Source organism: Chamaea fasciata, unplaced genomic scaffold (assembly GCF_029207755.1).
Source record: "Chamaea fasciata isolate MVZ Bird 193981 ecotype frontalis unplaced genomic scaffold, bChaFas1.0.hap1 SCAF_7, whole genome shotgun sequence".
NCBI classification, from domain to species: Eukaryota; Metazoa; Chordata; class Aves; order Passeriformes; family Sylviidae; genus Chamaea; species Chamaea fasciata.
This window is the reverse complement of record NW_027094092.1, coordinates 39,997,009-40,012,513: the sequence shown is the minus strand read 5'-3', so window position 1 is coordinate 40,012,513 and position 15,505 is coordinate 39,997,009. Positions and strand designations below refer to the sequence as shown.

General features: G+C 47.6%; 1 protein-coding gene across 1 annotated transcript in view; it reads left to right on the top strand.

Moving 5' to 3' along the window:
• Positions 1–15,505, top strand: part of LOC136291893 (uncharacterized) — a 25,273-nt gene extending 9,768 nt beyond the window's left edge. Inside the window, exons 2-3 of the mRNA XM_066186985.1 lie at positions 13,436–14,460; positions 15,142–15,505. Of these exons, the coding sequence (XP_066043082.1) occupies positions 13,436–14,398 (963 nt within the window). The 3' untranslated portion in view covers positions 14,399–14,460; positions 15,142–15,505. The remainder of the gene's footprint in view (positions 1–13,435; positions 14,461–15,141) is intronic.

Below are 15,505 nucleotides of genomic sequence, written 5' to 3'. Positions count from 1 at the left end.
CACTGCTGGTTGGATTCATGTGTCACCAGTAGCCCTGAGGAAATCCAGCCTGGGATGTGGCTAGCTGCTACACGGTCACATAACATGACACACAGAGACAGTATACAGCTTGCCCTCAGGTATCTTAGGGGTTAAGACCACCAAGAAAGTGCTTCTGCTGCTTAAAGCAAATTTGCTCTTTTTCTTCTCTCTCTCTTGTTTTTTTGGGGATTGTTTGTTTGTTTTCTTGGCTGATGGGGGCCTTTTTGTTTTGTTTGTTTGTTTGGGGGTTTTGGTTTGGTTTTTTTGGGGGGCTGGGGGTTTTGGGGTTTTGTTGAGGAGTTAGTGAAAAAAAAAAAAAAAAAAAAAGAGCTGCTATTTGTCTTGCCCCTGCAGGAGCCATGAAGGGAGCTCTGCAGAGTGGACAGTACAGTCACTGTGGCATCACAGCAGTGAGGGAGCTGAACCGGGAGCTGTGAGGTGAAGGTCCCTGTTTAACAGCTTTCCGTTTGTTTACCAAAAAAATATTGTTCCATCATAAAAATTCCCAAAATAGTTCACATCTTGACAGACTGACTGGCAGCTACCCAGCTCTGCAGGATCCTACTAAATGAAAGGAAATAAAAAGAGCTAATCTGGTACCCAAGTCCCAGTGCTTGCAGCTTGGGAATCCGCAGAGTCTCAGGGCTCAGCTGTCCCAGTAAGTGCAGGGTAGGGTAGAGAGTCCTCTGGTCAAGAGGCTGGATTTACTGATGGCACCAGCTTTTCCATGGGTGCTGGGCAGGCTGATAAGGCAGACAGCACTCACCTTGCCGTGAATGATCAACTTCTGCTTTATTTTTATACCAAAAGTATTTCCCCCTCCACTCAGCTCTGTAAAGCTTTACCTTCACAAGACAGCCACACTAAGGCTTTCAATTCCTAAGAGTTATCAGTGGCTTATTTGGGGAATTTTTTTCATACAGGCTTTGTTCTGGACCAGTGTGACTCCTGACCAGCTAATATATTGCTGAGAAGATTTTAGTATGAGAACCTACAGTTGCTGCAGATTGTGGTGATCTTATTAGATATAAATGGAAAGCATCAAACAGCACATGACAGCCAAGTCAAAGACAGTCATTGTCTGTAGGAAGAGCAAAAGGCCACTGTGAAGTCCTGCAGCCTGCCACAGTGACCAAAGGACTGTGCACACTGTGACTCACAGTGCAGAGAAGCAACAAACCCAGATTAGGTCATGCAGAATTAGCACCCTCTGTGGAAAGAACCTATCCTCACCAAATTGCAGATGTCTTCCCAGCTGCAGAGTTAACTTCTCCATGGCCCGCATGGCACCCAGGGCAAGTCTGTTTTAGGGAGGGAATGAGGGAAATTTGCACTCCAGACCATTCCCAGTATTTGCCTCATGGGACTTTCCATTCATTCCTTAGACATTTTAGTATCCAGCCTTTAAATCAGGCCAGGCTGTAGCAACAGACTTGGAGCAGTGTGGAGAGATGACCATTCCCAAAGTGCTTGCCCTCATGAATGGTGTGCAAAGTCAGGCTGGCTGTGCTGGCTCTGGTGGTTCCTCTTCTTGTGGCAGGATCAGTTTAGCCTCCCAGTGTGCAGCATTGCTGAGCAGTGCAACACCAGTTCAGGGGCCAGACGTGGGAGCTCTTTCAGCACAGGTGAGCTCAGGGCTTGCTTGGTTTAGATACCTCTGTCATGGAAAAGAGCTGGACCTGGTGGGACAATTGGTCAGCTCTCAGCCAGGCTTACAAAGCCAGACAAAAATGACAGGTGACATTGCTAATGTATTTCACACAGCTCTGAGGTTCCTTTCATACAGCACATGGTGTGCATGCTGCCAGCTGGGGCTCCCTTTGCCCATTTGTCGCACCTGAGAGAAAAGCTGACCACCAAATTTTGCACTGGAGGTATGCTGCCATTACAGGCTGGCTCTGTCCCATGACTGGCCACTCCTCTTGATCCATTTCCACATACTGAGCTGGCTCTGGGTAAGCCACATGGCTTCTTATGATGGAAAACAGACCTGAGAGCATTGGGTATTACTTTCATTATTTCAGCCTCAAGAACACAGGGAGCTGAACCCTTCACAGCACAAAAAAAGAAGAGAGCCTTTAGCTGAGGAAGGGCCATAGAGGAAGAGGAGGTATAGTTTGCACATCAGGGCAGGTTGGAAGCATCCTTAGAAGCAGTGGTTTGTAGCCATCTCATAAGATCCTGGGGAAGCAGGGAGCCTCCATCAGGTGGATCTCCACAGATCCAGGTGGATCTCCAAGCAAGAATGCTGTGTTCTTCCTGCCCAGGTTGGCCACCACATCCAAGGCAGCACCCACTCTTCACCCTTTCCCCTCTGCATTCAGCTCCCGCAGGCTCCACAGGGCAGTTTAACAAGTACCTGGTAGGAGCATGCTGGGGGGCTGTTCGTGGATGAAGGCAGCAGGACTAGGGGGAGTGGAAGCGTCTCTGAAATGACACAGCCTATTTTGGGGGAACTGTGGACAACAGCGTTGCTGATCTGGCTGTTGAGGTGCCTGATTCTTAGTTTATTTTTTCCCTTTGTGCTTGCCTTCCTATGGACCGTGAGAGGACTCCTTGTGTACTCCAACAAACATGCTTCAGGGTAAAAATTGTCTTCAACCACCAGCCCATTTTCTTGTCTTCTTTTCCCCATGTTTGCCCATGCCTCACATTTGCACACTCAGGTTCCTCTGGTCTGACATTTTTGTGCTGCAGGGCTGCTGTAAGGCAGGGCTGGAAACTCCTCTCCTTCTGCCCTCACAAAGCTTGCTGTGGACAGAGGCTCACCCCCATGGAGAGCATTCAGCCACTCTGAAACCTGACCCTGTAAAACAACTGCCACAGCTGCGCTCCCAGGCCCTAAGTCACCCATTTTCACCTCCATTCGTGGGGCAGGTGATGCACCAGGAGTGGTACAGCTCTCCCAGCACCTCCTCAATCATAATTTTCCTCTTATTTTATGATTACTGTTTAGGACATAATCATCAGCAACCAAGTGTAGGGGCACAGGTGAAGGCAAGGGCACAGGTGAAGGGCATTCCCCTCTCACATTTTAACACTCCAGGGCTGGCACTATAAACCATGCTAAACAAAACCAAGGCTTTCAGTTTGGAAAGAAAATGAAATACTGCCATCTTGCTCCTGGGTTACCAAAGCAAATCAAGGGCTCATCAGTCACCAAAACCAAAGGCCCCAAACACTGGCCTTAATCCCATCTTTTTGAGTGGTGTATCAATAGGAGATTGTTGCTGGTATGTTTCCAAGAAATTAGCTGCAGAGAAACCTGGGGACTAGGCTATGTAGTGTGGGGCTCACTTGGGTCCATAGACCATGCTGCTCTCCACATCTACAACCCCACCTGCTCTGTAGGCAGGGCTCCCTTTGCCAGGGTGTCTAGGATCTTGGCCACATCTCAGAGAAGATGATTCTCACATATTCCTGGATGTGACTGTCCATTTAAGACCCCACTCCAGCCCTTGGCTTATCTCATAGAACAGCCCCCAAACAAAATCTACATTTGCCTTTCTGCATTCTTTGCTGGGAGATCCTTCCACTCCAAAGAGCATGTGAATGAATCAAGCCGGTGAGGGCAGTTCTCTGGGATCCCACTGCCAGCAAATAAAGCACAAACTGATCACTGCTGTACCAGACTTCTCCTTCAAATGAAAAACCTCAGAGAAAGGGTCAGGAATTGAACTTCTCTCTGCTTTGAAGTATTAAGTGAACAAAAACATAAATACGGGCTTTGTGGCTCAAGGAAGTCAACAGAACTCCCAGGTGCACCTTTGTCAGCATCAGACACCTGCCAAGTCCCACCCTGCTCATCCCTGGCTTGTGCATTTTGTTGCTATCAGAGAAATCTAGCTCTTTATCAAGACTCATTTTACATTATTTGTTATCATTACATAGCAAGTAATCAGATTCGTTATTATTGCTGTTTCCATCTTGCCAGATATGGAACTCCCACCCGCTCCCTGCGGAGACACAGTTCACTTCTAGGAAGTACTTTCCTGATGCTGTCTATATTTTCCCTTTTTGCTAACGCAATCCCCATCTCCTCACAGATGTTTGGAGACAGCAATGCTTCCCCCACCTATGTCATCTTTTGGCTAAACTGGTTAGCATTATGTTCAATCTATCTCCTCTATCTGTCAACACTTCCAATTGCCCCAGTTCAGACCACAATATTTGGTAAACTGTTCAAGAGAGATCCTCACTCCCCTCCTAAAGAGGAAAAATCCCACTGGCCTTTCTCGCAACCTTAACATAACACAGACCCCCAGCCTGACTTGCTCCCTACTGCTGTCCTTTGGGCTGCACTCCAAAAATTAGTGCAATTGATTAGAAAATCGATTACCTTTCTGTTTCTGTAAGAGTAGGACCTTGCTTGCTGCAAGTTGCTGCTCACAAGCATAAACAAATCATCACAGTCTTTTTTCAGCCAGTTAGCAGACAAGTCCATGCTGGAACCTATGAGTCCAAGACATGAAGTTTCGTGAAAGTTACAGTTGTTACCTGCTTTGCCCCTTTCTCAAATTGTCCACAACTTTGTCTCTCTTGCATGCAGGAGGGCGGGAGCTCCACACTGATCTCATCCATCACAGATGGCAGAAGGAAGACCAGCCCATGCACTAGGGAAGGGGGGAGGCAAGTCTCTATGCATTGGCAATGAGCAGCTGGCTACAAGAGAAAGCTCCCCAGCAAAGCAGATTAACAGGCCTTATTTTCACTTGTTCTCAGTATGACACACCAGCCCAGTCAGTCTGTAAGTCTTATTGCATTGAGTTCTTCTTCACATTTTGGTTGACAAAAATCAGAGATAATCGCCTAGTTCATGCAGTCACCGGTTGACATCATTCTGCATGCTCTTTGTGCCATGTGGAGTACTGCTCACTTAATTCACATTAACTGGCTCCAGCTTTTGACTTCTACTTCCCACTCTCCCAAGGATCTTGTGACAGTGGGTGGATCATGATAAAAAAGCAGAGCTGAGAGCAACTAAGCAATCTCTGCATGGTGTCACTCCTCACTTCCAGGAAAGAGATGCTTTGTTATGCAGCAGACTACAGCCATAATGAACAAGGAATGTCTCGAAGTCAAGCAGGTCTCCATTGCAGGATTTGGAAGGAGCTCTGATGAGGGCTGGTGGTCATGTTGGGTCTGCTGTGGGGTATGGAGAACTGTAAAGACAGAGGAGCCACAAAGGAGAAGTAGCATGAGAGCTCCTGCAGAACCAAATCTCTTTTTTGCATAATCTGTGGCAGCACTAAAAGCACCATTGCTTGTTTATCTCTTCTGGAAGTGGATTAAGCAAAACTGAAGGATGGTATGCAGAGTTCAGTGTCCTCACAGGGAGCTTGTGCAGAAGAGCTATTACTCTCATACTCTTTGCCCTCAACACTCACTGCTACATGTGATAGAGAGATTGCAACAGCAAAGAGAAGGAAAAAAAGGGAAAGAACCATCCCTTTTGATGCCTGGTGGTGAGAGAAAGCCATTTCCAAACAGAGCAATGGACATAGGAAGAGAGAGTATTAATTCCTCGCCATTAAAGATCTGGAAAAGCCTTGTGAACATTTCCTTTCCTGCATTATTAACAGTTCTGCAGGGTGATATCATTGGGGCCTTTTCCAAACTCAGAGCGTCTCAGACATTACAACACCAGGTTTTGGCTGCTGTTACATATGACCAGCTACACCCACCCCAGCCCCCTCCCTGCAACACCCCCAGAGGGACCAGCGAACCCCCACTGCCAGACTCACCAAATCTCTATTCAGCATCTTAGCAGTCAGAGGCCTCCAAGATCTAATCCCTGGACACTGTACCTATACCTATGGAAATGCCCTCAAAAGCAGCTCAGCTAAAAATAGACTCTAATTTCCCCAAAGAGCCTAACATTCTGAGTCCCACTGTTTTTAAGACTAAGAAAGAAAGTAGCTCATGATGCCAGGCACCAGGATGCTGACAGGTAGGTTTGGAAGTGGGAAGAGGAAGGAGGAGAGCAGGTGCCTCTGAAGGATATCTCCAACCAGGCCAAGGTCAATGCAAAGGTTCATTTCCCTAGTGCTGCAGAGCAAGTCCTGGGCAAATTAACAGCTCCCATTTGAAAACCTGCTCTTGGCAAAGCTACTTGCAAGTGGAGGAAGGAGAGCAGCTCTTTCTCTGTCCCCAGCAGTTATGTGCTCATATTCTGCACTCCAGAACCTCTGTTGCACACATCTTGATGGTTGCAGCTCTCCTCTAGGTATGGTAGGGCTCATGTCCAAACTAGGTCTGCGCCAGCATAAAGAGGAAATGTCTCCACTGACATTAATGAAATTAGCCCAGAGTGTCAAATTAGGCCAAGGGAGAGCAGAATCTGAGTATGGTGGAGATTTGCAGCCACAGAGCAGCCTACCAGCACAACAGACAAAAACACTGTGTCAGCGAAGAGGTTTTAGTTTCAATTTGTCCAAGAATCACAAAAAAGAAGCAGTCATTTAAAAAAATGCCTGAGCTGGGTTCCTCAAAATTGTGGAAGTTTCGTTTAGTGCTTACCCCAAGCAGTGTGTTAGCAACGCACTCAGGGCGCCTTCTGTAGGGAGAAAAAGTGCCAAAGGCAGAAGAAAAATAAACAAACCAAATGCCTGGGCTGTTCCACGGGCCAGCACAGATGTCAGATTTGCTGTTAATAATGCCGATGGTTTGACCTGCTTCCCTGTCTGCAGTCATGCCCAGGAAGGTGTGAGGAGCCCCAGAGCTGCAGACAGCATGTGCTTGAAATGTCCCCCAGTGGGTTTGCACGACAGCCTGGCAGCTCTGCTCTACAGATGTGCTCTGTCAGTATAAAACATCCCAGGGCTGACAGCCTGCTCCCAGCAGCCTCATCTACTCCCCCTTATGCTTAAGGATCACAGAATTGCAAGGCTTTCTTCTGTTTACTGTAAGGACATGTTGCCTGGATCCTTTTTGGATGGAAACTCTCTGCTACATTGCTCTCTAGCAACCTTAGTCAAGGTTCCCCAGAGTTTTTTCCAGCCCACCAGACAGTTTAGTTGCTCCAAAACAAGACTGGGTCAGTTCAAATCCAGTATTTGATCCAATGGCTGAGCTACATTCGTCCTAGGATATTGCCCTCAGTATCACCACTCTGCCTTTTTAGCAAGCAGTCCCCACATGAGCAAGACAAGTGCATGCCAGAAGTTACTAGGTTCAAAAGCAAACTAACCACAAATGTCCCGAGCTGGCAGCCTTTCACCAGGAAGAGATCTGCTCCTAAGGCATCTCTCTGGCAGCTTTCTGCCGCTATTGTTTCCCCTCTCTCTCTCTTTTCAGAGATTTATTTTAGTACTGACAGAGACACTGCAAGAACCTTTCTTTCCCTTCTCCATTCTGAGGCACTTCCTTCTCTCTCTCTCTCCCACCCTCTGTGTAGATGAGAGGGACCATTTCTCTGCAGTGATTAATTCTTTTCGGCCCTTACAATTCCAAAGAGATTTTCTGTTACTGCTGGCTTTGTCCCTCTGATTCAGCATGCACTTTGCATCATATAAAATAGCTCCATGCACTTCTCCTTGGGAATATGGGTTAAAATCCAGCCTGAGTCCTCACAGCAGACAGTCAGAGAAGAACATAGTGGATAGAGGTAAAGGAAAGTACATGGATGCCAGTGTACAGCATTGGCAAAAGCATAACTTCCCTACTTTAAAAGGGATGCTGACCACTGGGGAATGGAGGAAGAAGAGAGACTACAGCAGCTGAGAGCTGCACTATTTGCCCCACAGTAAGCTCAGCCTGTTTAGCGTCTTGAACGCTAGAAGAAAGTGTCTTTATTCCACTGTAATCCCAGGGAGTAAACATGGAGCACTCAAATAGTCTTTAATCTCCTGAAGAAAGGAAGAACGGGAACCACAGCCGGATGCCATTACCAGGCAACCTCTGATTAGAAATAAAACACTGTTTTGTAGAGTGTGGCTGATCAATTCCCTGTCTCCATTGGATCCTGCACTGAGGCTGGTTAACCTCCCAAAAGCACTGCTGGCAAGCCCATATTATTGGGTGTGGGACAGAGGTAACTACTTGAAATGAAGGGGCCAGTCTTACACAAGAGGTGAGGCTGGATGATTGCCTGTCAAACCTGGGGAGCTTGTGAATTGCCAGAGCTCTCGTTTTGCCTGTGGCATTTCTGTAAATCTGCCACTGGTTCTGGTTCAGTGCTGGCATGTGTCCTGGAAGCACACCTTCTCCAAGCTATTCATTGTTCCAGGTTTGTCAGAGACTGAATTTGCTTCGCTGCCTCTGGAAAGAAAGTTTCAGCTTTCCTTGTGTAACCTTGCAGAAGCAGAGAGCATGGCAACCAGAGGGGGCTGGCTACACCCTGGAACCACAGACAAGAGGCCATGAGCTCCAGATCCAGAGAGGAGGACATCAGACTGTGGGTCCATGAAGTTTCTGAATAAGCAGTATCCAAAAGAAACTTCAGCTGCTATGTAGCACCCCCCTAGTCTTTGTTGATCCATAAACCTGATGCAAGGGGACAGCATATACAGACCAAGCAGTGAAGACTTCCCACAAAAAGAAGCCATGCCAATTTGGAAACTTGCCAAGAGCTGATGGGTTGTACCTTAATCTCTGCAAAATCCCTCAGGGTGCAGGCATTGCTTTCAACCTTCAAGCCTGATTAAAGAGCTTAGAAAATGGAGCCAATCAAGTGAGTCTTATACTCGAGTGCATGAAGCTACAGAGAGGCATATCTAAATCTTCACTCATTAGCACAGACTGTCAAGGTTTCTTTCCAGTATTAAGAAGTACAAGCTGGCCTAGATAAGGATCTTGGAACACAAGAAAACAGCAGTTGAGCCAACTTCCACACTGATGTCCCCTGCCTTTGAATGCCTCTCCCACATGACATTAATCCTGGCTTCCTCTTCCCACCTCTCCCATCCCCGGTTCTGGCTAGTTCTGATGCATGTGTGTGCTGCCTGTGGTACTAACACACACACCCCCTGCATACACAGGGTGCCCATACATCCCTGGACAGTTTCCAGACCAGGGTCCAAACCCGCTGCACTCTCCATGTCTTCTCCATGGCATGGCACTGAACCAGGCCTGATCCTTCTGTCCAGCTGTAGAACTTCACAGAACTTGTAGAAATGTAACAACCTGGGGAATTTCTGCTCTTCTCTCAAATTTGGTTGAAACTGTTCCACATGTTCAAAAGTTGACAGAAGGGCCCCATGGTAAACAGCAAAATTACATAAACTTTGTCACCTTAGGAAACTATCCAAAACCTGCCAAGAGCCTCATACACTACATCCACAGCCCTACAGGTATCTTGCTGCAACAGGACAGGCCAAGAAAGTGCCCTTTGTGCATGAAGCACAGGCAGTTGTCTGCCACTGGTGCTTTGATGCCTTTTCAGCTCACTTGCACATTGTGATGTGGACAAGAAATAAACTGCTTATTAAGCAGCAACCCCAGGTTTGTCTGGCTTTGCTAATGGTGAGTGTCTATCCTCAGTGAGATGGTTCTTGAGCGGACACTATTTTCTGTTCTCCCCTCCTGTCTCTAGCCAGAGCTCTGATGTCCCTGGATCACAGCCAGGGTGCAGGGGGAGTGTCTCTCACTTGTTTATAGCAGGGCTGGGGGATGTTTAAATGAAGGTGGTGATGGGAATCTTGGGAACTTTACAGCACACATAACTGCAGCCACAATCCTTCCTGCAGCTGGCAAGTTCCACTCAGGCCAGAGTACAGAAATTTCTTTATCTAAAGAGAAATCCATTGACCAGCTACTTCTGGAAATGAAGGCACTCTCAGGGATCATACTAGTTCCAAAGCAAATTTTAAAACTATAATCACTCATGGCCTGTTCTTTAAAAGGCAGAGGTCCAAATCAAAAACTATGTGTGCAGCTGCATGCCTAGTAGACATATGCAGCTACCATGATTGCCTCCAAAAAGAAACACTTTGGACAGGAGAGAGTCCAGCTGGACCTCTGTAGCAAGAGCAGGTCCATGCTGAACTGCGCAGCTTCAGCGGTGATGGTGTCAGAGCACGAACCCAGCTTTAAAATAAAAAATTCTCCAGTCATTACTTTAGTAAGGAAACCCTACAGATTATTACTAAAGCTAAAAGAATTTGTTTAGATCCCTGCTGTGTCTCACTGTGAACGTTTATTTTCTTTCAGCACTTCATTCAGCTTGGACAATGACAGCAAGCTAATCCGTTTCATATTTGTCCATACTTTTAAGCCTTTCTCCTTGACAGGATTTCATGACTGCAATACCAAGACTGTAAGCATGATGAGCAATGATGTTTGATTTTTTTGAAAAAGTCTAAAAGTCTTCACTTGATCACTTATTTTTTTTCTATCATCAAGTGACTCCAAGCTTAGGAAACTGAAATGCTTGCAAGCAGAAAAGCTCGGATGGGTACCAAATGCCAAGAACCCAGCAACATCACACCTATCTATGTTTGCAGTTCACAACAACAAACACATTCAGGGATTCTGCAGGACTGTCTGTTAATGACCCTTTTCAAGAAAACCATTTGGGCTGCTCACAGGAGAGTCTCAAACACAGGAGTCTAGGATACCCCTAGTCAAACAATGCACTGAAGGGCCTGAAGCTTATTTTCGCAAGGGCAGTTCTGTCTGAGAGTGCAGCTAAACACTGGTTCAATGCCGAACTGCTTATTTTCTGGGAATGAAGCATTAAGCACAGGATCCATCACTGGCCATGAGTGCACCACACAGGACCATTTATGAAGAGAAAGAACCTGAAAGACATAAGGAGCTGGACAGCAGCATGCTCTAACTGCTGCATGTTCCCCACACTGACATCACCAGCACCACTGGCAGGAGCAGTGGCACAGCAGCCTGGGTCTCAGTTTGCCTTACCAGGGACCTATAATTGCTAGGGAAGACCTGGAGCAGAGCTGGGTTCCAGCCACCGCATGGCACCCTCAAAGTGCCAACATGCATCAAGTAATTCCACAGGACAATTCTCAGCTACTCCTCCCTGGACCCACACTAGTAACTCCCTGTAAAAGCCAATGTACCACCTCCCCTTCCACAATTATCCTGTATCAATTTTATTTTCTTCTTTCTGCTTCCTTCCCATATTCTGCCCCAGCTTCCATATCTCCTCTTCAGTAGTTTCTGGTGGTGGACAGCCCTGTTACCTTTCAACACCAACCTTTTGAAAAGTAAAAGCTCCATATAGCTATATCACAAGCAACCAGAGATCCTACATTGCATCCATGCAAAATTTAGGGAGCAGCAATTGCTGCTCTCATTACACAAATCACAAGAGCTGATCCATGCACTGGAAACAGCTGCCTATCTGCATATCAGTACACTTGGGGCTGCTACTGTTGCACCACACTGACCTGTGCCACTGCTGTGGCCAAATCACTCAGCTCAACAGATTAGCCACAACAGCCACACAGCTGGCAAGTCTTACCAAGCAAAGGCACAGTGCCCTGGTGACAGGCTGCATGGGAGATGAAACCAGGTAAAAATGTAACAGCTGAGACTGGGGATAACTTGGAAAGAAAGTCTATCTCAGCATCACAGTGATGGGAAGCTGCTGAAGCTCTAGAAAAAACTGTCCTTCTGACTTGCCTAAAACCCCCTAAATCTTCCTTCTCTGCTGAAGCCTAAAATAAAGAACAGGAAAGTGGGTTCCTTATAGCAGAAAGCAAGAGACAAAATTCCCCTCAGAAGAAATGCAGTATTTTCCACACTGGTGACTATCATATCACGGAAAGACATCTGAGACACTTCATTAGTCACTGCCTGCAGTGTGCCTCCTTAAAAATGTCCCCAAAGCAGTAGAGACCAAAAATAAAATGTGAAAAGAGGAATCTTGCTATCTCCTCAAAAATGTGGAATTAACTGGAGTGGCAGTTCAGATACCATGTAAAGCATTTTCTTTGTATATTGCACAATATTTTCATCTGCTACTTTCATCTGCAAATAACTCCTTTAGAACAGAAGCCAGGTCCAGAACTGCACTACTAAAAAGGCCCAGAAGCAGTTTTCTTCAAAGGTGCCTTCACTAGTAAGTCCAAATCCTGAAAATAATTTAAAGTTGCCAGTTCTCACTGGAGCTTCTCTCACAAGTTTGGAGATGTGTTGGTAAAGAAGCACACATGCTGAAAGCTGTGTGCTGGATGTGAGTTCTCAAGGTCCTACCAACTATGCCCCTAAAGGGGACTGCCAGTCTTCACTGGCAGGGTCAACAGAGACCACTGGGAGGAGCCAGAAGAATGGAGAAAGGAGGGATGGAAGAAGGCATTGCAGTGCCTAAAATACTTCTTTGCAAATCTGACTTGTATTTAATTAAAATGTTAAGAACCAATAAGATAGAGGACAGGTATTGCCCTTTCAAATATCTCCTAGACCCTAGTCTGCACATACAGCATCCATCCATATATGAGATAAACAAAAATGGCAAGTGAAGAATGAAAAAAGGCTCAGTATCTTTTCTGTGCTCTGACAAAGGGCAAAATCATTATGTGAGAATGCCACTGGCATTCTGTGGTCCTTATCTGTCACACACTCATCACTTCAAAATCAAGGAATAAAATTGGACCTGCCCTTCCAGCTCTGGCAAAAACTGCATGTGAGAATCAGAATTGTTTAGGCTGGAAAAGACCCTTAAGATCACTGAGTCCAACTACAAACCCAGCACTGCCAAGTCCACCACTAAACCATGTCCCTAAAAACTACATCTACATGTCTTATAAATGTCACCTCCTGGGATGGTGACTCTAACATTCCCCTAAGCAGCCTGTTCCAATGCTTGACAACCTTTTCAGTGAAGAAATTTTCCTAATACCCAATCTAAATCTCCCATGGGGCAACTTGGGGTTATTTCCTCAAGTTTCCTGTCGCTTGTTAGTTGGGAGTGACCCCCAGGTCACTATGACCTGCTTTCAGGTGGTTGTCGAGAGCAAAAAGGTCTCCCTTGAGCCTCCTTGTCTCCAGGCTAAAAAACCCCAGCTCCTTCAGGTGCTCCTCATTGGACTTCTGCTTCAGACCCTACAGCACCTCCGTTGCCATTCTCTGGATATGTTTGAGCACCTCAATGTCTTTCCTGTTGTGAGGGGTCCAAATTTGACACATGACTCGAGGTGGGGCCTTATCAGTGCTGAGTACAGGGAGACAATCCCTGCCCTGGTCCTGCTGGCCACACTATTTCTGACGCACGCCATGATGCCACTGGCCTTCTTGACCACCTGGCCTCACACTGGCTCACATTCAGCTGCTGTTGAGCAGCACACCCAGGCCCTTTTCTGCTGGGCAGCTTTCCAGCCATTCTGCCCCCAGCCCATAGCACTGCCTGGGGTTGTTGTGACCCAGGTGCAGGACATGGCACTTGACCTTGTTGAACCTCGAACCATTGGCCTCAGCCCATAAATCCAGCCTCTTCAGACCCCCTTTGCAGCACCTTCCCAACCTCCAGCAAATCAACACTCCCCCCAGCCTGGCATCACCTGCAAACAGAGGGAAGGCGTCTCCAGAGCCAGTCAGGCCTATCAGAGCAGCCAGATGGTTTGGCAAGGGAAAAGCAAGGTTAATTCACCTGTCCTGGCAACGACCCACGGGCAGCTCTTGCTCGGACGTCCCTCCGTGTTACCGAAGGAGAACTCGAGCCAAGCCAAGCACTCTGGCGGAGCTGAGAGGCAGCTGCCCGCCCCGTGCTTCCCCGGGCTGTGCAGCGGCCGGGGCGGCTCTCTGTCCCCGCCGTGTCCCGGCCGTGCCCGGCAGCCTGAGCTCCGGGGCCGCGCAGCAGCGCAGGCCGGGCCGGGCTCCCGGGCCGCCGCCGGGCCGGGCCCGCGTCCCGCCGCTCCCTCTGCCGGCCACGCTCGCAGGCGGACCCCGCCGCCCTCTCCACCTCGTCGTGGGACGCCGCCACGGCACCTCCGCACTGGAACGGGATGGCGGCCGCCTCATTTCAGGCGCCGCGAGTGTACCCGCGCCCTGGACACGGCACAGCAGTGACATGTTAACGCCACGGTCTCCAGCCAAGCCTCCCTGCCTGCTCTCACTTCTCCCTGGGCCAGGAGCATTCTGCAGGCAGACAAATTCCTCCTGCCTGGACTTCCCTTTCAGAAGAGCAGCAGCCGCACCTGTATCAGAGCGAAGGGCTTTGTTCGCTCAACCGCTGCAGGTTCCTGGCTTTTGTCATCAAATCTTCATTGTGGGTACTCATCAAGCCCCAAACCAGTGGGATTTGCTAAACAGCAAGGCCTGGAATTCGCTTGAAGAGCAAACATTCTGCCACTGGACCAAGTGTGTTCACTTTTGTGTGACAGCCTCCACCAGCTCAAAGACTAAACCTCTACTTAGGCACCTACAATGCCCTCAGTGCTCTGCAGCCTCCAAACAGGATCCAAGGAACTTCTAGAAAGGAAACAGGGCAACAAACATTGCAAAGAGGGAAAGAGAAAGTGATGAATCATTTTCGTGGTAAGCTAACACCCATGAATTGATCGGCTACAAATTTCTGGGGTGGTGGGAAGCTGTACAGGTGCACAGCATTCCCCACAGCTGGCAAGTCATGGTCTCTGCAGGACAGCAAGCTGTGAGACACATTATCAGCCTCAATACAAAAAGATTTGCCGTTTTCCTCACCACCCTTTCCCACAGGGCAGCCTGCAATTCCCAGATGCAGCTAACAGCAGTCAGCTATCTGGAAATGACTAGTTGTGGTTTCAGGCTATGATAGATGGCACTCACTGGTAACCCTTCCCTCCCTCTCTCCATTAATAATCCTCCTCCCTCCAGTTACCAGAAAATACAGCAGTGCTGCCTTCTGCCTGCTCCTCTCTCCTCCCTCCAGTCTACTCCTTTGGAGAATTGGCTCCACAGCTGGATTGTAAAATAATCCAGCTGTTCCTATGACAACATGCTGGCAGTGGGCAGAGATGACGCCAGCACGCAGTGTTGGCCCATTCACTACCAACACCCAACTCTGTTTTGGTTTGGGAAGCATTTGTTTTTCTATGCAGGCAGCTCTGCCGAGTACATTTCTGAAGGCCGGAGGGGCAGGAGGAGCCACAATCCCAGAGATGCCAAGAAAATTGCTGGCTCTGTGATTTACCCTTGTTTTTGTTTGGCTTTTTTTTTTCTTTTTTTTTTTTTCCCCAGCTCCATCTGATGTGAGGATAAAAACCCCTCCAGCAACCTTGCAGCTGCACACAATCTTTGCAAGACTTGATCCAGAGCCTGATTTGAAAGGCACAGTGCAAGACTTTGCGTGTCGGGCTTCCACAGGAAAAAAAAAAAAAAAACAAACAAAAAAAAAAAAAAAAAAAAAAAAAAAAAAAAAAAAACCCAAAAACCTTGGGCAGAATCAATAGGGGCCACACAGTCTTTATTTTAATATCTGGCCTGTCAGCAGAAGGTTTGCAGGATAGAGGAAAGCAAAGGAAAACCTTGCTCCATGTAAAGCATTAGCCAAACACCTGGCTGGACTCACCCAGCCTTTCCAGCTCTGACAGGAGCTAGCTCA